Raw genomic sequence first — 22,107 nt, forward strand, 5'->3', positions numbered from 1 at the left:
CGTGCGGACCGCCTACCTCATTGCTGACCCACCGCCGCCGACTGTACCTGAAGCAGCGGCGGCGACTGGATCAGCAGGCGGGTGACCGGGGACAGGGCCAGGCAGCGACGCAGAAACTGACAGCTGGGACCTGGAAAGGTGAGCGCTGAGCCCCGCGACTAGAGACTGTAGCCAGCGCTCACCTTCCTGCTCCACTCTCAGACGCAAGGCCTCGACCAGAGGGTCTGCCATACCTCCCACCAGACAGGGCTAGCAACAAGCGCCTCCAGGACCTAGATATCTGGGGGGAAGAGGGCTGGTCCTGTATTTTATACATACAGGAAGGGGCTGGGATAACCCCTTCCTGGCCCTATTGGTTACTTGACGTGCCAGCAACATTTTAACCCCTGCCCGACAATTAAGTGGGTGGGCAGGCAAAAGCGCGCTGCCAATCATGGGGGGAACCGGGGGGGGGGGAGAGCACCACGGTCAGAGGCACTTTCCTTAACCAGTTCAGTGGCTGCCAAAGTAACAGCGTTAACAATACAATAGTTAAAGCACAATAAGTCGCCCCTGCTGGTGAGAGCTTACACTCTACAATGAGGTGGGGGAGATACAATGGTGTATTTACAATGAAGGTCCAGCCATCTTGAGGGAGTGAGGGATGGATGGAGATAGTGAATGGGCTACACACGCACACTTACACATAGAATGATTTTGATTAGGGAACATGATAGGCCGCTCTGTACAAATGTGTTTTGAGGGAGCGCCTAAAACCGTGTAAATTGTGGATAGTCCTGATTTCTTGGGGTAGAGCATTCCAGAGGATTGGCGCAGCTCGAGAGAAGTCTTGGAGTCGGGAGTGGGAGGTGCGGATTAGTGCAGAGGTTAGGTGAAAGTCGTTTGCAGAGCGCAGCGGTCAGTTAGGCCGATAGACAGAAATGAGGGAGGAGATGTAGGGGGTGCTGCACTGTGGAGAGCTTTGTGGGTGAGAACAAGTACTTTGAATTGGATCCTATAATGAATGGGCAGCCAGTGTAAGGACTGGCGAAGAGCGGACGCGTCCGAGTACCGATTAGCCAGATGGACGACCCTGGCTGCTGCATTAAGTATGAACTGGAGAGGAGATAGACGAGTAATGGGGAGGCCAATTAATAGAGCGCTGCAGTAGTCCAGGCGGGAGTGGATCAGGTCCACAGTGAGGGTCTTTGTTGTTTCCATGGTGAGAAAATGGCGGATTCTAGAGATATTCTTTAGGTGTAAGTGACAAGAGCGGGCAAGAGATTGTATATGGGATGTGAAGGAGAGATTGGTGTCAAACATAACGCCCAGACAGCGTGCCGGTATGGAAGTTAGGACGGTTCCACTCAGCTCTGTGGTTCTTCTGGCCACAGGGTCTCTTAAAGGGATCATTGGTAAGGACGTTATGGCAATTCCACTAAGAGTTCTGGTTCTGTCTCTTAAAGGGATCTCCTATACTGAAGTTAGGGCAAATCCCTCAGCGCTCTGAATCTGACCCCAGGATTCTATTAAAAGGATCATTGGTATGCAAGTCAGGGGTGGTTGTCCGGTGGCTCTGACGGGATGATGTGGGATATTAGGGGTAGTAGTCCAGTGGCTCTGACGGGATGATGTGGGATATTAGGTGTAGTAATCCGGTGGCTCTGGCTGACGGGATGATGTGGGATATTAGGGGTAGTAGTCCAGTGGCTCTGACGGGATGATGTGAGATATTAGGGGTAGTAATCCGGTGGCTCTGGCTGATGGGATGATGTGGGATATTAGGGGAAGTAGTCCGGTGGCTCTGGCTGACGAGATGATGTGGGATATTAGGGGTAGTAGTCCGGTGGCTCTGACGGGATGATGTGGGATATTAGGGGTAGTAGTCCGGTGGCTCTGGCTGACGGGATGATGTGGGATATTAGGGGTAGTAGTCCGGTGGCTCTGGCTGACGGGATGATGTGGGATATTAGTGGTAGTAGTCCGGTGGCTCTGGCTGATGGGATGATGTGGGATATTAGGGGTAGTAGTCCGGTGGCTCTGGCTGACGGGATGATGTGGGATATTAGGGGTAGTAGTCCGGTGGCTCTGGCTGACGGGATGATGTGGGATATTAGTGGTAGTAGTCCGGTGGCTCTGGCTGACGGGATGATGTGGGATATTAGGGGTAGTAGTCCGGTGGCTCTGGCTGACGGGATGATGTGGGATATTAGGGGAAGTAGTCCGGTGGCTCTGGCTGACGGGACGATATAGGATATTAGGGGTAGTAGTCCGGTAGCACTGGCTGACGGGATGATGTGGGATATTAGGAGTAGTCTTGTGAATTCGCTTTCTGGCCTACCTCTGGTTACTAGTGAAGGTAGTGGAGCTGGTTTTATTGACAGAAGGGTCACGAGTAGAGTTGAGCGACTTTAGTCGGATCGGGTTTCATGAAACAAAATTTGTTTCAGATTAAACTGGTCCGACTAGGGCAAAAAAAGTCGGAGTTTCGTCCGAAACCCGACCCCAATGCAAGTCAATGGGGAATAAAAGTCGGCATTGAGCAGATGAATGTCATCCGCTCAATGCCGACTTTTAATCCCCATTGACTTGCATTGGGGTCGGGTTTCGGACGAAACTCCGACTTTTTTTGCCCTAGTCGGACCAGTTTAATCTGAAACAAATTTTGTTTCATGAAACCCGATCCGACTAAATTCGCTCAACTCTAGTCACGAGTTCTCTTTCTGGGCTCCCTCTGGTGGTTACTGGAGGTAATGGAGCTGATCTAATTAACAGAGGCCTCCCACCTGATAATGAGGAGGATGACTGGAGATCTGGAGTTTCTGACTGGTTTTAAGACAGCCGACTCCCTCTATCCCTGCTGGTGATTTTTTCCTGCCTCCTGAGGTCTTAGTTTCCAGCTCAGTCCCTGCATGCTCAGCCAAGTGTTCTTTTGCTATTGTTCACATTTGATCTGGTTTTGTCTATTTCAGTTTTATGTGTTCAGCCAGCTCCTGCTGGGGCTGTGCTGAATCACCATCCTTATGTTACTGCTTGTGCCAGTTTGTTTTGTCCCTTGTTAGATTGGCCTCTTTTTGCTTTGCTTTCAGAATATACCTGAGTGCTGATATAGTGGGCGAAGTCTAGTGACTTCAGTATTTTTCTATCAGAAGTGTTGGGCATTTTTTGCAGGGTTTTTTGCATGATTGCAGACAGAGTCTTTCCTTTCCTGTCCTGTCTAGTTAGTGTGGGCCCCATCGTTTGCTCAGTCTATTTTCCTATCTGCGTTTGCATTTTCATCTTGTCTCACCGACAATATATGTTTGGGGGCTATCTATTCCTTTGGGATCTGCTCTGGGTAAGTTTAGATTTCCCCTTTCTTGCTTTAGGCTTATTTAGTTCTCCGGCTGTGTCGAGGCGTCTAGGATCATCGTAGGTATGCTCCACGGCTACTACTAGTTGTGTGAATAGGATCAGAGGTCTGCAATCCGCTTAGTTACCAACATCTCTGGTTTTCTGTGGCTTAGCTTGGTCTTGCTTTCCTCCTCGGTGACCCAATCATAACATGGTAGTAGTCCGGTGGCTCTGGCTGTCGGGATGATGTGGGATATTAGGGGTAGTAGTCCGGTGGCTCTGGCTGCTGGGATATTAGTGGTAGTAGTTTGGTGGCTCTGGCTGACGGGATGATGTGAGATATTAGGGGTAGTAGTCCGGTGGCTCTGGCTGACGGGATGATGTGAGATATTAGGGGTAGTAGTCCGGTGGCTCTGGCTGATGGGATGATGTGGGATATTAGTGGTAGTTGTCCGGTGGCTCTGGCTGATGGGATGATGTGGGATATTAGTGGTAGTAGTCCGGTGGCTCTGGCTGACGGGATGATGTGGGATATTAGTGGTAGTTGTCTGGTGGCTCTGGCTGATGGGATGATGTGGGATATTAGGGGTAGTAGTCCGGTGGCTCTGGCTGACGGGATGATGTGAGATATTAGGGGTAGTAGTCCGGTGGCTCTGGCTGACGGGATGATGTGAGATATTAGGGGTAGTAGTCCGGTGGCTCTGGCTGACGGGATGATGTGAGCTATTAGGGGTAGTAGTCCGGTGGCTCTGGCTGACGGGATGATGTGGGATATTAGTGGTAGTAGTCCGGTGGCTCTGGCTGACGGGATGATGTGGGATATTAGGGGTAGTAGTCCGGTGGCTCTGGCTGATGGGATGATGTGGGATATTAGGGGTAGTAGTCCGGTGGCTCTGGCTGACGGGATGATGTGGGATAATAGGGGTAGTAGTCCGGTGGCTCTGGCTGATGGGATGATGTGGGATATTAGGGGTAGTAGTCCGGTGGCTCTGGCTGACGGGATGATGCGGGATATTAGGGGTAGTAGTCCGGTGGCTCTGGCTGATGGGATGATGTGGGATATTAGGGGTAGTAGTTCGGTAGCTCTGGCTGACGGGATGATGTGGGATATTAGGGGCAGTAGTCCGGTGGCTCTGGCTGACGGGATGATGCGGGATATTAGGGGTAGTAGTCCGGTGGCTCTGGCTGACGGGATGATGCGGGATATTAGGGGTAGTAGTCCGGTGGCTCTGGCTGATGGGATGATGTGGGATATTAGGGGTAGTAGTTCGGTAGCTCTGGCTGACGGGATGATGTGGGATATTAGGGGCAGTAGTCCGGTGGCTCTGGCTGACGGGATGATGCGGGATATTAGGGGTAGTAGTCCGGTGGCTCTGGCTGACGGGATGATGTGGGATATTAGTGGTAGTAGTCCGGTGGCTCTGGCTGACGGGATGATGTGGGATATTAGTGGTAGTAGTCCGGTGGCTCTGGCTGACGGGATGATGCGGGATATTAGGGGTAGTAGTCCGGTGGCTCTGGCTGACGGGATGATGCGGGATATTAGGGGTAGTAGTCCGGTGGATCTGGCTGATGGGATGATGTGGGATATTAGTGGTACTAGTCCGGTAGCTCTGGCTGACGGGATGATGCGGGATATTAGGGGTAGTAGTCCGGTGGCTCTGGCTGACGGGATGATGTGGGATATTAGGGGTAGTAGTCCGGTGGCTCTGGCTGACGGGATGATGTGGGATATTAGGGGTAGTAGTCCGGTAGCTCTGGCTGACGGGATGATGCGGGATATTAGGGGTAGTAGTCCGGTAGCTCTGGCTGACGGGATGATGTGGGATATTAGGGGTAGTAGTCCGGTGGCTCTGGCTGACGGATTATGTGGGATATTAGGGGTAGTAGTCTGGTGCCTGTGATGGGATGATGTGGGATATTAGGGGTAGTAGTCCGGTGGCTCTGGCTGACGGGATGATGTGGGATATTAGTGGTAGTAGTCCGGTAGCTCTGGCTGACGGGATGATGTGGGATATTAGGGGTAGTAGTCTGGTGGCTCTGGCTGATGGGATGATGTGGGATATTAGGGGTAGTAGTCCGGTAGCTCTGGCTGATGGGATGATGCGGGATATTAGGGGTAGTAGTCTGGTGGCTCTGGCTGATGGGATGATGTGGGATATTAGGGGTAGTAGTCCGGTAGCTCTGGCTGATGGGATGATGTGGGATATTAGGGGTAGTAGTCTGGTGGCTCTGGCTGATGGGATGATGTGGGATATTAGGGGTAGTAGTCCGGTAGCTCTGGCTGACGGGATGATGTGGGATATTAGGGGTAGTAGTCCGGTGGCTCTGGCTGATGGGATGATGTGGGATATTAGGGGTAGTAGTCCGGTAGCTCTGGCTGACGGGATGATGTGGGATATTAGGGGTAGTAGTCCGGTGGCTCTGGCTGACGGATTATGTGGGATATTAGGGGTAGTAGTCTGGTGCCTGTGATGGGATGATGTGGGATATTAGGGGTAGTAGTCCGGTGGCTCTGGCTGACGGGATGATGTGGGATATTAGTGGTAGTAGTCCGGTAGCTCTGGCTGACGGGATGATGTGGGATATTAGGGGTAGTAGTCCGGTAGCTCTGGCTGACGGGATGATGCGGGATATTAGGGGTAGTAGTCTGGTGGCTCTGGCTGATGGGATGATGTGGGATATTAGGGGTAGTAGTCCGGTAGCTCTGGCTGATGGGATGATGTGGGATATTAGGGGTAGTAGTCTGGTGGCTCTGGCTGATGGGATGATGTGGGATATTAGGGGTAGTAGTCCGGTGGCTCTGGCTGATGGGATGATGTGGGATATTAGGGCTAGTAGTCTGGTGGCTCTGGCTGATGGGATGATGTGGGATATTAGGGGTAGTAGTCCGGTAGCTCTGGCTGACGGGATGATGTGGGATATTAGTGGTAGTAGTCCGGTAGCTCTGGCTGATGGGATGATGTGGGATATTAGGGGTAGTAGTCCGGTGGCTCTGGCTGATGGGATGATGTGGGATATTAGGGGTAGTAGTCCGGTGGCTCTGGCTGATGGGATGATGTGGGATATTAGGGCTAGTAGTCTGGTGGCTCTGGCTGACGGGATGATGTGGGATATTAGTGGTAGTAGTCCGGTAGCTCTGGCTGATGGGATGATGTGGGATATTAGGGGTAGTAGTCCGGTAGCTCTGGCTGATGGGATGATGTGGGATATTAGGGGTAGTAGTCCGGTAGCTCTGGCTGATGGGATGATGTGGGATATTAGGGCTAGTAGTCCGGTAGCTCTGGCTGATGGGATGATGTGGGATATTAGGGGTAGTAGTCCGGTAGCTCTGGCTGACGGGATGATGTGGGATATTAGTGGTAGTAGTCCGGTAGCTCTGGCTGATGGGATGATGTGGGATATTAGGGGTAGTAGTCCGGTGGCTCTGGCTGATGGGATGATGTGGGATATTAGGGGTAGTAGTCCGGTAGCTCTGGCTGACGGGATGATGTGAGATATTAGGGGTAGTAGTCCGGTGGCTCTGGCTGACGGGATGATGTGAGATATTAGGGGTAGTAGTCCGGTGGCTCTGGCTGACGGGATGATGCGGGATATTAGGGCTAGTAGTCTGGTGGCTCTGGCTGATGGGATGATGTGGGATATTAGGGGTAGTAGTCCGGTAGCTCTGGCTGATGGGATGATGTGGGATATTAGGGGTAGTAGTCCGGTGGCTCTGGCTGATGGGATGATGTGGGATATTAGGGGTAGTAGTCCGGTAGCTCTGGCTGATGGGATGATGTGGGATATTAGGGGTAGTAGTCCGGTGGCTCTGGCTGATGGGATGATGTGGGATATTAGGGGTAGTAGTCCGGTGGCTCTGGCTGACGGGATGATGTGTGATATTAGTGGTAGTAGTCCGGTGGCTCTGGCTGACGGGATGATGTGGGATATTAGGGGTAGTAGTCCGGTGGCTCTGGCTGACGGGATGATGTGGGATATTAGGGGTAGTAGTCCGGTAGCTCTGGCTGATGGGATGATGTGGGATATTAGGGGTAGTAGTCCGGGGGCTCTGGCTGATGGGATGATGTGGGATATTAGGGGTAGTAGTTCGGTAGCTCTGGCTGACGGGATGATGTGGGATATTAGGGGTAGTAGTTCGGTAGCTCTGGCTGACGGGATGATGTGGGATATTAGGGGTAGTAGTTCGGTAGCTCTGGCTGACGGGATGATGTGGGATATTAGGGGTAGTAGTTCGGTAGCTCTGGCTGACGGGATGATGTGGGATATTAGGGGTAGTAGTTCGGTAGCTCTGGCTGACGGGATGATGTGGGATATTAGTGGTAGTAGTCCGGTGGCTCTGGCTGACGGGATGATGTGGGATATTAGTGGTAGTAGTCCGGTAGCTCTGGCTGACGGGATGATGTGGGATATTAGGGGTAGTAGTCCGGTGGATCTGGCTGATGGGATGATGTGGGATATTAGGGCTAGTAATCCGGTGACTCTGGCTGACGGGATCATGTGGGATATTATAGTGAATGTAGCTATGCGGAGTGGGCGGGGCTCTACACTCAGCTATATATATAATCATTATAATTTAAGTAATAGAAAAAACTGACGGCACATCTAGAACTAGTCTGAATAGGTGCATACCAAAAGGCAACTTACAAGCTAAATGGCTTTAGCTATTCGTATTTCATACTTGGTGTGCTACCATTTTCTAATTTAATATGTAAGTTGCCTTTTGGTATGCACCTATTCAGACTAGTTCTAGATGTGCCGTCAGTTTTTTCTATTACTTGTATACTAGTTCTCTGACTGAGCACTCCTGGCCAAATTTTGTGCTAAGTATCTCATATGTTTTTCTAGATTACAAAAGCCATTATGCTATTCATATTTCACTTATTTCATATTTGATATGCCTTACAAAAAGCCATTATGAAATGTATTACTATTTTGCTATTCGTATTTCATATTTGGTGTGCTACCATTTTCTAATTTAATCATTATAATTTGTTATAACTAACTGTAATTAGTTACTATGCGCCGGGGTCTTCAGCTAGTATATAAATAAATATAAATTTACATACATACTCTGTTATGGTAACCAACAACCTCAGCAATAGCCAACAAAAAAAAAACAACTATCTGCCACCACCAATCATCTATACAGGCCGATTGGACACCCGTTATAGGCAGTGTATGGCTTCAGGGGTGAGGTTTACAGAGCAAGAGGAGCAGAGCCAGTACATTTTATATATTTAATCCAGAAAGTAGGTTTGTTTATAAAAATATGTAAAGGGGATGAAACTATAATGGAGCAAGTTCAGTGAAGAGCGACCAGGATGGTGAACGGACTGCAAAGTACCGTATGTCCTATGAGGAACAGTTAATGGATCTGAGAATGTTTAGCTGCAAAAAAAAAAGAGGAGACTTAATAGCTGTCTACAAATATCTAAAGGGCTGTCACATTGTAGAAGGATCAACTTTATTCTCATTTGCACAAGGAAAGACTAGAAGCAATGGGATGAAACTGAATGGGGGGAGACATAGATTAGATATCAGAAAAAATTTTTTGTCAGTGAGGGTGATCAATGAGTGGAACAGGCTGCCATGAGAGGTGAGTTCTCCTTCAATAGAAGTCTTCACACAGAGGTTGGACAGACATCTGTCTGAGATGGGTTAGTGACTCCTGCATTGAGCAGGGGGTTGGACATGAGGACCCTGGAGGTCCCGATGACTTTCCAACTCTAACATTCCATGAATAAGATATATACTGTACAATTACATAAAATAAAGAGGGATATCAAAAGAAAAGTACTAGACCTGATGTCATAGAAATGGAGCTGATCTTCGTGAAGGGAAGTTTGTTCTGGAACTCCAGTGAGTTGTATCTCCCAGCACTGAGCAATGAATATAGGTCAGAATCTGCTTTTATTAGATAAGTCACGCCGACATACCTCAGCTCAAGGCAGGTAGATAAGATGAGGCTCAGGTCTCTAAAAATTATGGAATCTCCTAATCTTTAGCATGTCTGCCCCCCTGGAGGTCCCAGGCGGGAGATATTAATGCCATATTCCCCATCCAAATGTTGGCTTTCTATAGGTAGGAGACGTTACGTAAACTACGTTATGCATCCGGCTGATATTAATTATGGTCTGATGCGCAGACCGCACAGTGATGCAAGTAAATGCGTTATGTTTGTCACTTCGTCACAACGCCGAAAATATGTCTCCTATAACTGCAGGACCTATGCCTGTGTGGTAAAGCAGGTACACAGGATGCAGTGACGAGTCGCGAGACTGAGAATACTTTTGAAAATAACTTTTATAAATGAATGCCACTAGGGCTATACTAAGCAACCAGAAAAAAACAACAATAAATGTTCACACAGGGACTTAAAACAACCAAACACTATTAAAGGGAGTACGACTACCCCGGCAGAGGCCGGCTACTATAAGGCCACGGTATGGCCGACTATGGGTCCTTAGTGTCTATATTGCCACTTATCCGTTCTGTCGTCCCTCGTCGTTTCTGAAGAAGACACTTTAGGGTCGTAGTTGCTGGGCCCAGTTGTTTAGGATCTGACGTCGTCTTCGGGTGTTCCGGCACCCAGGGGAGTAGGGGCACAACAGGCCCTGAAGGGGTCCTTTGAGGTGGCGACCCCCTATGAAGACAGCGGGGTCACGCTTAGCCACGGGTTTTAAGGAGACTCCTGGCCCCCCAAGCAGGATTGTGTGGCAGTTTCCAGGGGTGGCGGTTACAGGCCACGTGCATGGCCTGGGGCTATGCACTGAGTCTCTCTGCTAGCAAGGAGCAGGCCCCAACTGCAGCAGGGGAATGGCAGCTGTGGGCGGTGATGAACAGGCCGCAGCCGTGGGCTGCACCTGGGCGGCAGCATCCACGGGAGGCCGCAACTGCGGGCCGAAGTCGAGCGGTAGTCACCGCGAGAGGCAGCGGACAGTGCGTGACAGGCTGGAGTACAGCGGCAACGGCCGCGGATGTCCGTGGGTAGGCCGTGACTCCGGACTGGAGTGAAGCGGTAGTCTCTGGTCGGTAATCCCGGCGTTTCCTAACGACAGGCCACTGTAAATGTCCCCTAAGCTGCTGGCCTCCTCTCCCTTCAGTGTCCGTTGCTCCAGCTTTCGCAAACTCACAAAGTCTCCTGCTCTGTCTCTGCCGTGCTGCCAACTGACTCGCCAACACGTTTCCTGTCCCTTTTATACTCGTCCCTCCCCTTGCTGTTCTGTCACTCTCAGCCGTCCACCTCCCTCTTTCGCTCCCTGGGTACAGTTCCCTTAGGAACCTAGATGGCGGTCCCCTTGGTTCCGGCCCGGACACTCTGCAGGGGCCCTCCTCCCCACACTCCCCCATCCTGTATGCTCGCCAGTCCTCGGGCGAGGGCTTTAGTATGTTGGGGTTGGTCTGTGGAGATGTCAGCTTTTGTTGCCATATGAACTGGTCCTGTTGGTATCGTATAGGGGGTCTGCCAGCTGTTGACCACTCGGAGCGTCTAAGTTCGACTAGGGTGGAGTCTTCCAGGGTGGTGGACGGTGGTGGGCTAGCTGGTTCGGGCAGGTTAATTGGAACAGTTAAATTTTCATTGAGTGGAAAGCCCATGGATTTCGGGGAAAAGTCTTCTTCATCGTCCAGGTCCCAGGCCACTGGCAACGGTTCAGACACCTGGGGGGGTAGGCTCAGGTTGTACCGGGTTGGTGGAAGTACATGGACGTAACATATTACGGTGCACAATGAGAGTAGGCAGTGTTCCGCCTTTCTCGGGTCGTATTTCGTATACAGGCCCTTAAGGGTTTATGCGGCGTGGGACTCGGTAGGGGCTTTCTTCCCAGCGTGGCTCTAATTTGTTCTGGGGGCGTTGGTCTAGTACGAGTACTCGGTCTCCGATTTGGAGGTTGGGCGGTGGAGGTAGGTTCTTTCCTGGGTGTTCTAAGTCTTGGAGCTTGGTATGAACAATTCGGTGGAGAGTTTCCAGCCGGTGTCGGTGATTTCGTACCCAGGACGATACTCCGGTCCAGGGCTGGGGCTCCTCTGGGTCCAACTCTATCTCCGTGATCGCTTTGCCATCTCGTCCGAATAGCAGGGAGTAAGGAGTATAGCCGGTAACCCGGTGCACCCAGTTGTTGTAGACCCATACTAGTTCAGAGACATATTCGGGCCAGCGGGCCTTCTTGTCACTCTCCAAAGTACGCAACATTTGATTTAGTGTATGATTAAATCGTTCGCAGGCCACGTTTCCCTGCGGGTGGTATGGCGTAGGTTCGGGATTTGTCAATACCGTAAAGACGGTGTAGTTCCTCCAAGACTTTTCCCAAAAAGCAAGCTCCTTGGTCGGAATGTATACGTTGAGGGCAGCCGTACACTTGTATAAAGTTTCTACAAATTGCGGAGGCGGCCGACTCGGCGGTTTGATCTCTAGTGGGAGTGACCACAGCGAACTTAGTGAAATGGTCCACCATGACGAGACAGTGTTCATATCCCTGGAAGGCGGGACCAATGGTCAAGTAGTCCACCGTCAAAAGCTCGAGGGGCGCTGAGGTCACTATTGTCTGCACTGGGGCTCACTGTGTTGGCGATTTGGCTAACTCGCATAGGCGGCAGGCCCGGAAAGTCTCTTCCACAACAACATGTAAGTGTAGATGGTAAATTTTCTGTTGTAACCATTGCAAAGTCTTTTGAGCTCCGAAATGAGCTTTTCTGTGGGTTTCCCGAGCCAATTCATTGAGTTGGGCTCCCGGCGTAACTACCTACAAAATTGGTCATAGATGTAGTCCGTGAAGTCATTTTACGCTACAATAGTCCTTTTGTGAACGCCAGTCTCTCCCATTGTCGTAACATCAGCAACATGTCCTGAGTCAAAGTCTGTCTCTGGGAATCAGTGGGCAATTTGCCAGCAGCTACCCACTTTCGGAGAAGTCCAATTTCTTCGTCTTCCTGCTGCTGTTGAATCCATTTGTCACGGGATTGTTCCAGCATGCCCCTTAGGGTTCCCAAGGGGGATATGTTCTGGGTGGTAGCCGTGAACACGGCGGTGGTGAGGGCGAACGGTATCTCTTCCCCTTCCAATCCGTCGTCTTGATTCTTCCCTGGAGTTTTATGTCGGATCCTGGAGAGGGCGTCAGCGTGTATATTTTCGTCCCCTCTTTTATAGATGATTTTGTAGTTGAATTTAGCCATCCGGGCCACCCATCTTTGTTCCAGAGCTCCCAGTTTGGCGTTCTCCAAATGGGCCAGCGGATTATTGTCGGTCCGCACCACCACCTCGGAGCCCGCCAGGTATTCTGCGAACCGCTCCGTCATGGTCCACACCACTGCGAGGAGCTCGAGTTTAAAGGAGCTGTAGTTGTCAGGGTTGCGCTCGGAATCTTGGAGTGATCGGCTTCCGTATGCAATCACTCTCCCGGCCGACTTTAACTTATGACAACACAGCCCCTAGCCCGTGAAGACTCCCGTCATTGTGTAGGATGAACAGTTGCGAGAAATCCGCATAAGCTAACACCGGGGCACCCGAGAGTGCAGCCTTAAGGTCTTGGAAGGCCACTGGATTTTCCGTCCATTTGCCCCGGTGGGAGCCCCTTTTAGCAGGTCGTGCAGGGCTCGGGCTCGACGTGCAAAATTCTTTACGAAAAGACGGTAATATCCGGTCAACCCCAGGAAGGACGCACGTCTTTTATCGTCTCGGGGGTAGGCCATCCCTGGATGGCAGCAACCTTCTCCTGGGACGGTCTTACGCCCTCCGCCGAGACAATATGCCCCAAATATTCTATCTGGGTGCGAAATAAGTGACATTTCTGGGGTTTTACCTTCAACCCGTACTTTTGCAGCCGGCCGAGTACCTGCCCCAACTGCTTCAGGTGGTCCTCAAACGTGGCAACATAGATGATGATATCGTCTAGATATATCAACGTGGCCTCGAAATTGAGGTCCCCCAGACACCGCTCCATCAACCGCTGAAAGGTTCCTGGGGCGTTGGCCATGCTGAACGGCAGTCGATTGAACTCAAATAGTCCCATGGGAAAGATGAACGCCGTCTTAGCCCTGTCTTCTTCTGACATGGGCACCTGCCAGTACCCACTGGCCAGATCCAAAGTCAAGAAATACGTTGCCTTTCCCAAGGCGGATAAGGATTCTTCTATACGGGGTAGTGGGTACGAGTCTTTGATAGTGCAGGCGTTCAGCTTTCGATAGTCCACAAAGAACCGTAGGGTGCCATCCGTTTTGCGGACCAACACGATGGGATCCGCCCAAGGACTTTGGCTTTCTCGGATGACTCCCTTTCATAGCATTCGAGCCAGTAGAGTTTTCACTTCTTGGTGGAGCTGTGGAGGGATCTGCCGATATCGTTCGCGGATGGGGGCCGCTCCTGCCGTGGGAATCTCATGAGTGATGGTGGTGGTGCATCCAAAATCTTCCTCGTGACTAGCAAATACCTCATGATACTGTCCAAGCAGTGTTTTTATCTGGGAAAGTTGAGCTGAAGTCAGATCGGAGAGCTCGGCCTGCATTTGTTCCAGGATGTTTTGACCCCTCTCCTGGGTTGAGATCGCGGCAGCCTGTATAGTCCGGATAGTCACTGCCCACGGGTCCTTGGGTTGTACGCTCAATTGGTCCGCAGGGGCCGGCAGCACTTCTTCCAAAGGCCTGACTAGCTTGGCCAGTACAATCTGGGGCTTCAGGACGATGTCTTGGTCTTCAATGTTGACGCAGCGCACCAGGACAGTCCCCTTCTGCACTGTGGTCAAAGAGCGGGCCACCAGTAAGCCAGGAGGCAAGTGTTCCGATTAGCATGGCTGCACCTGCATTTCTACATCCTCCAATGGTATCGAGGCTCGTATTGGGAGAGCCATCACCGTCTGTCCAGGGGGCAGTACAAGCAGGGGAGCCGCTGGCGCGATGACCTTACCCAGAGCTTCGCCCTCCTGGCAGTCCTGGTGCACTCGCACTCCCCGCACCAATTGCTGAAATACCTGTCCTTGGGCCGTGCAGGAACCCCACTGCTTCAGGGTCTCGTGCATTGGATCATTGAGGAGCAGATTGCCAAACTCCCGCAGTATGTTCATGCCTAGGGTGACTGGATGCTGCTTATTGGTTTCACCTTGAGTCAGAACCACTCCTCTGCGACTGAGGGATTTTCCACACAGTGTCACCTGCACCACACCACGTTGATTGGCGGCTGCCAGTTTGATCATGGGCCCCCATTGGGGTCTCGCTGCCTCGGGGAAATTCTGCCAGAAATAAGTTGCAGGCATAGTGGTTACTTGGGACCCTGTGTCCACTAGGCACCGGACGGCCCGGCCCTCGACTTCTGCCCATACCACCGGACACTTTGCGACCAAATCTTTGGGACTACCACCATCCCTGATCGTGGTTTCTGGCTCAGAGCGGCGTCCCCCCAGCCCGGAGCCGTTTAGTTTAATGGCCGCCGGGGTGGGTATTTCCCACGCTGCGGACACTCTCGGGTGAAGTGGCCCAGTTCCCCGCACTCATAGCACCGGGTCTGTGAGGACCGGCCACTCTGGGTAGCGTGGGGCCCCCAGGGGCCGGGATTGAAACTAGACTGTCCAGTCCCAGATTCAGTGCGTATTTTCACTTTGGCCAGCTCGCCCTTGATGTTCTTCTACTCCTGTTTCATCTCCTCTACCAATTTAGGCTCTTAGACTGCGTTCAAGGAAGCCTCCACACTCCAGACCTTCCCCACGGGGACCGCCATTCCCTGCTCCTGCTCTCGAGCACGGGCCTGACTCCCCACCTCTACAAAATCCATACCTGGGTTTACTCTGACCTGCTCCCGTAATGCCTGCTTTATTAACGGATCCCGCAGACGTCACCAACAAGTCGCGTAGTGTAATGTCAATAGGTCCTACCCCTACGCCGTCCTTCCGTTCAATGGCTGTGTGTAACTCTTGGAGGACATTCATATATTGGGTGATGGTCTCCCCCTCCCCCTGCATACGACTGAACAACCGGGTCCTTAACTCCCCCACGTCGGTCAGGTCCCCATGAGTCTGTTCTAAAATGTACAAAACTCTACCAAATGTGTTGCGGAGTCCCGGGGGCCTCAACATTACTGAATTCCGAGCCTCCCCGTTTAATGCCATGAGGGCTACTTCAACTTCCAGGTCGGGAGTCATCGGGTGCATCCGGAAAAGCCCCCGCATTCGCTCTGCCCAGCTCCATAGCATGGTATTGGGGCCGGAAAACCTAGGCAGGTTGCTCAGCATAGCCCCCAACGACATGCTGGAACGAGGGCCCCCCCCCGTTATCTGTTGAGTTCGCGGCCCTGCCCTCGTCTGGGGTGCTATTGTCTGCGCTCGGGGACTGCATCCTGCCGACTACACCAAATGTGGTAAAGCAGGTACGCAGGATGCAGTGACGAGTCGCGAGACTGAGAATACTTTTGAAAATAACTTTTATAAAATGAATGCCACTAGGGCTATACTAAGCAACCAGAAAAAAACAACAACAAATGTCCACACAGGGACTCAAAACAACCAAACACTATTAAAGGGAGTACAATTACCCCGGCAGAGGCCGGCTACTATGAGGCCGCGGTATGGCCAACTACGGGTCCTTAGTGTCAATATTGTCATTTATCTGTTCTGTCGTCCCTCGGCGTCTATGAAGAAGACACTTTGGTGTCGTAGTTGCTGGGCCCAGTTGTTGAGGATCTGGCGTCGTCTTCGGGTGCTCCGGCACCCAGGGGAGTACGGGCACAACAGGCCCTGAAGGGGTCCTTTGAGGTGGCGACCCCCTGTGAAGACAGCGGGCTCAAAGTCACAGGTTTTAAGGAGACTCCAGTCCCCCAAGCAGGGTTGTGTCGCAGTTTCCAGGGGTGGCGGTTTACAGGCCACGTGCACGGCCTGGAGCTATGCACTGAGTCTCTCTGCTAGCGAGGAACAGGCCCCAACTGCCGACTGCAGCGGGGGAATGGCAGCTGTGGGCGGTGATGAACAGGCTGCAGCCGCGGGCTGCACCTGGGCGACAGTGTCCACGGGAGGCCGCAACTGCGGGCTAAAGTGGAGCGGTAGTCACCGCGAGAGGCAGCGGACAGCGCGTGACAGTCTGGAATACAGCGGCAACGGCCGCGGATGTCCGTGGGTAGGCCGCGACTCCAGACTGGAGTGAAGCGGTAGTCTCTGGTCGGTAATCCCGGCGTCTCCTAACGACAGGCCGCTGTTAATGTCCCCTAAGCTGCTGGCCTCCTCTCCCTTCAGTGTCCGTTGCTCCTGCTCTGTCTGTGCCGTGCTGCCAACTGACTCCCCTGCGAGTTCCCTGTCCCTTTTATACTCGCCCCTCCCCTTGCTGTTCTGTCACTCTCAGCCATCCACCTCCCTCTTTCGCTCCCCGGGTACAGCTCCCTTAGGAACTTAGATGGCTGTCCCCTTGGTTCCGGCCAGACACTCTGCGGGGGCCCTCCTCCCCACGCCTGTCACAAAAAAATTCATAACTGGACTTCAGTGCCCGAGCGTCTCGTATCATTGGACTGTAATTCCTTTAAACGCAGGAAGATTTATCTCCACAGGCGCTAAGGCTTTGTGCACACGGTGCATTTTTGCTGCATTTTTTCCTTGTGAAATTGACCCAAAACCACTACGGAATCCTGAAGTCAGCAAGGTCCATGAGAATCCTGAAGTGCTGTGCACATGATCCGTATTTTACCTTTCAGGATTTGCTGTGCACATGAAAAAAAGCTGCAAATTTTCCTCAACGTTTTTACTGCCAAGAGAAGCAGAAATTTCTGCAAGTAAATGCACAATGCGCACACACAGCCCAATGTGTCGCCTCCCGGCCTTTAGCATAGATTTCGTGTCTGCTCTCCATCAGAAAACCCACTTTAATTACCTGTTTACAGCAGGGGGTCATAGAACAGCGGGGTCAAATGGAGTGTGAGTTGTTTTGTCTATTTCCATTTGTGAAGAAGCCATGATTGAGTGCTCAAAATGAGGGCGACGTTCGCTCTCGACAGGTGGTCTATAGATTGGTCCTATTTACCATTACATTATGACATCACTCTGAGCCGCCGATATCATTATGTGTCCTCCACAGATCTCACCCCAACACCCTGGACATTATTAATGACAGCAGCGCGATTGTGCAGACGCTTGACATCGGAGACCCGGAAGTGTACTGTCCGTACAGCGCCACAGGGAAGGCGGAGGTAACGCCCTGTTATTATGGGGGCACTGTGGATATCGCTGTTATTATGGGGGCACTGTGGATATCGCTGTTATTATGGGGAGCACTGTGGATATCACTGTTATTATGGGGACACTGTGGATATCACTGTTATTATGGGGAGCACTGTGGATATCACTGTTATTATGGGGACACTGTGGATATCACTGTTATTATGGGGGCACTGGATATCACTGTTATTATGGGGGCACTGTGGATATCACTGTTATTATGGGGGCACTGTGGATATCGCTGTTATTATGGGGGCACTGGATATCACTGTTATTATGGGGGCACTGGATATCGCTGTTATTATGGGGGGCACTGTGGATATCACTGTTATTATGGGGAGCACTGTGGATATCACTGTTATTATGGGGAGCACTGTGGATATCACTGTTATTATGGGGAGCACTGTGGATATCACTGTTATTATGGGGACACTGTGGATATCACTGTTATTATGGGGAGCACTGTGGATATCACTGTTATTATGGGGGCACTGTGGATATCACTGTTATTATGGGGACACTGTGGATATCACTGTTATTATGGGGGCACTGTGGATATCGCTGTTATTATGGGGGGCACTGTGGATATCACTGTTATTATGGGGACACTGTGGATATCACTGTTATTATGGGGGCACTGTGGATATCACTGTTATTATGGGAGCACTGTGGATATCACTGTTATTATGGGGGCACTGTGGATATCACTGTTATTATGGGGGCACTGTGGATATCACTGTTATTATGGGGGGCACTGTGGATATCACTGTTATTATGGGGAGCACTGTGGATATCACTGTTATTATGGGGGGCACTTTGGATATCACTGTTATTATGGGGGCACTGTGGATATCACTGTTATTATGGGGGCACTGTGGATATCACTGTTATTATGGGGGCACTGTGGATATCACTGTTATTATGGGGGCACTGGATATCACTGTTATTATGGGGGCACTGGATATCGCTGTTATTATGGGGGGCACTGTGGATATCACTGTTATTATGGGGAGCACTGTGGATATCACTGTTATTATGGGGAGCACTGTGGATATCACTGTTATTATGGGGAGCACTGTGGATATCACTGTTATTATGGGGACACTGTGGATATCACTGTTATTATGGGGAGCACTGTGGATATCACTGTTATTATGGGGGCACTGTGGATATCGCTGTTATTATGGGGGGCACTGTGGATATCACTGTTATTATGGGGACACTGTGGATATCACTGTTATTATGGGGACACTGTGGATATCACTGTTATTATGGGGGCACTGTGGATATCGCTGTTATTATGGGGGGCACTGTGGATATCACTGTTATTATGGGGACACTGTGGATATCACTGTTATTATGGGGGCACTGTGGATATCACTGTTATTATGGGAGCACTGTGGATATCACTGTTATTATGGGGGCACTGTGGACATCACTGTTATTATGGGGGCACTGTGGATATCACTGTTATTATGGGGGGCACTGTGGATATCACTGTTATTATGGGGAGCACTGTGGATATCACTGTTATTATGGGGGGCACTTTGGATATCACTGTTATTATGGGGGCACTGTGGATATCACTGTTATTATGGGGGCACTGTGGATATCACTGTTATTATGGGGGCACTGTGGATATCACTGTTATTATGGGGGCACTGTGGATATCACTGTTATTATGGGGGGGCACTGTGGATATCACTGTTATTATGGGGAGCAATGTGGATATCACTGTTATTATGGGGGGCACTGTGGATATCACTGTTATTATGGGGGGCACTGTGGATATCACTGTTATTATGGGGAGCACTGTGGATATCGCTGTTATTATGGGGAGCACTGTGGATATCACTGTTATTATGGGGAGCACTGTGGATATCACTGTTATTATGGGGGCACTGTGGATATCACTGTTATTATGGGGGCACTGTGGATATCACTGTTATTATGGGGGGCACTGTGGATATCACTGTTATTATGGGGAGCACTGTGGATATCACTGTTATTATGGGGGGCACTGTGGATATCACTGTTATTATGGGGAGCACTGTGGATATCACTGTTATTATGGGAGCACTGTGGATATCACTGTTATTATGGGGGCACTGTGGATATCACTGTTATTATGGGGGCACTGTGGATATCACTGTTATTATGGGGGGCACTGTGGATATCACTGTTATTATGGGGAGCACTGTGGATATCACTGTTATTATGGGGGGCACTGTGGATATCACTGTTATTATGGGGGGCACTGTGGATATCACTGTTATTATGGAAGCACTGTGGATATCACTGTTATTATGGGGGGCACTGTGGATATCACTGTTATTATGGGGAGCACTGTGGATATCACTGTTATTATGGGAGCACTGTGGATATCGCTGTTATTATGGGGGCACTGTGGATGTTGCTGTATTACAGGGGGGTTTGCTGTACGTGAATTATGGACGTGTGGAAGATTTCCAGGTCCTGAGGTCTCGGGCTGTGAATGTATCGGCCGCTCTGGTCATCGTCCGTGCCGGGCTGATCAGCTTCGCGGAGAAGGTGAGGGGCAGCGGGCGGTCGGGCTCCGGGGCCACTTGTAGCCTTCATTACTGCAGCACATTCTTCCCCTGCAGGTCTACAATGCAGAGATGGCCGGAGCTGTGGGCGTCTTAATATTCCCAGAAAATGTGGAGACCCTGGTGTATGGACATGTGAGTAATGGTGACAGGCTTCCCTGTAGCCTGCCGGCAGAGAGCTTAACTCACCCCGTAGCCTGCCGACAGAGAGCGTGACTCACCCCGTAGCCTGCCGGCAGAGAACGTGACTCACCCCGTAGCCTGCCGACAGAGAGCGTGACTCACCCAGTAGCCTGCCGACAGAGAGCGTCACTCACCCCGTAGCCTGCCGACAGAGAGCGTCACTCACCCCGTAGCCTGCCGACAGAGAGCGTCACTCACCCCGTAGCCTGCCGGCAGAGAGCTTGACTCACCCCGTAGCCTGCCGACAGAGAGCGTGACTCACCCCGTAGCCTGCCGGCAGAGAGCGTCACTCACCCCGTAACCTGCCGGCAGAGAGCTTGACTCACCCCGTAGCCTGCCGACAGAGAGCGTGACTCACCCCGTAGCCTGTCGACAGAGAGCGTGACTCACCCAGTAGGCTGTCGACAGAGAGCGTGACTCACCCCGTAGCCCGCCGGCAGAGAGCGTGACTCACCCCGTAGCCCGCCGACAGAGAGCGTGACTCACCCCGTAGCCTGCCGACAGAGAGCGTGACTCACCCAGTAGGCTGTCAAAAGAGAGCGTGACTCACCCCGTAGCCCGCCGGCAGTGAGCGTGACTCGCCCCGTAGCCCGCCGGCAGAGAGCGTGACTCGCTCAGTAGCCCGCCGGCAGAGAGCGTGACTCGCCCCGTAGCCCGCCGGCAGAGAGCGTGACTCGCCCCGTAGCCCGCCGGCAGAGAGCGTGACTTGCCCCGTAGTCCGCTGGCAGAGAGCGTGACTCGCCCCGTAGCCCGCCGGCAGAGAGCGTGACTCGCCCCGTAGCCCGCCGGCAGAGAGCGTGACTCGTCCCGTAGCCCGCCGGCAGAGAGCGTGACTCGTCCCGTAGCCCGCCGGCAGAGAGCGTGACTCGTCCCATAGCCCGCCGGAAGAGAGCGTGACTCGTCCCGTAGCCCGCCGGCAGAGAGCGTGACTCGTCCCGTAGCCCGCCGGAAGAGAGCGTGACTCGTCCCGTAGCCCGCCGGCAGAGAGCGTGACTCACCCAGTAGCCCGCCGGCAGAGAGCGTGACTCACCCAGTAGCCCGCCGGCAGAGAGCGTGACTCACCCAGTAGCCCGCCGGCAGAGAGCGTGACTCGCCCCGTAGCCCGCCGGCAGAGAGCGTGACTCGTCCCGTAGCCCGCCGGCAGAGAGCGTGACTCGTCCCGTAGCCCGCCGGCAGAGAGCGTGACTCGTCCCGTAGCCCGCCGGCAGAGAGCGTGACTCGTCCCGTAGCCCGCCGGCAGAGAGCGTGACTCGTCCCGTAGCCCGCCGGCAGAGAGCGTGACTCACCCAGTAGCCTGCCGGCAGAGAGCGTGACTCGCCCAGTAGCCCGCCGGCAGAGAGCGTGACTCACCCAGTAGCCCGCCGGCAGAGGGCAGAGAGCGTGACTCACCCAGTAGCCCGCCGGCAGAGGGCAGAGAGCGTGACTCACCCAGTAGCCTGCCGACAGGGAGCGTGACTCGCCCCGTAGCCCGCCAGCAGAGAGCGTGACTCGCCCAGTAGCCTGCCGACAGGGAGCGTGACTCGCCCCGTAGCCCGCCGGCTGAGCGTGGCTCTCGTATTCCATCCACTGATGGGGTCTCTGTCTCCCTCTTCTCTCCTTCCAGGTTCACTTTGGCACTGGAGACCCCAACACTCCGGGGTTCCCGTCCTTCAATCACACACAATTTCCTCCCTTCAAATCCTCTGGACTCCCGAAAATCCTGGTGCAGGCGATCAGTCTGTCGTCTGCACGCTCATTACTGGGGTAGGTGCGAAGCTGCGGCAATCTTTGCCCTCCAGTCACATCCAGAGCTGCAGCCTGAGAACACGTCATCACGTGTCATGTGAGCGGGGTGTAAGACACGATGTGTAAGTGAGTGCACC

At 52.3% G+C, this 22,107-nt stretch overlaps 1 protein-coding gene across 4 annotated transcripts in view; it reads left to right on the plus strand.

Moving 5' to 3' along the window:
• The window catches only part of TFR2 (transferrin receptor 2), a 147,351-nt gene that overhangs the window by 78,751 nt on the left and 46,493 nt on the right, over window positions 1-22,107 (plus strand). For all 4 annotated transcript variants that reach the window (XM_073583692.1, XM_073583693.1, XM_073583695.1 and 1 more), the window contains exons 6-9: window positions 17,356-17,467; window positions 19,923-20,045; window positions 20,120-20,197; window positions 21,849-21,988. In XM_073583692.1, coding sequence (XP_073439793.1) covers window positions 17,356-17,467; window positions 19,923-20,045; window positions 20,120-20,197; window positions 21,849-21,988 — 453 coding nt within the window. The remainder of the gene's footprint in view (window positions 1-17,355; window positions 17,468-19,922; window positions 20,046-20,119; window positions 20,198-21,848; window positions 21,989-22,107) is intronic.

The sequence above is a fragment of the Dendrobates tinctorius genome, unplaced genomic scaffold (genome assembly GCF_039654945.1).
Source record: "Dendrobates tinctorius isolate UK_male_01 unplaced genomic scaffold, ASM3965494v1 ptg000080l, whole genome shotgun sequence".
NCBI lineage: Eukaryota > Metazoa > Chordata > Amphibia > Anura > Dendrobatidae > Dendrobates > Dendrobates tinctorius.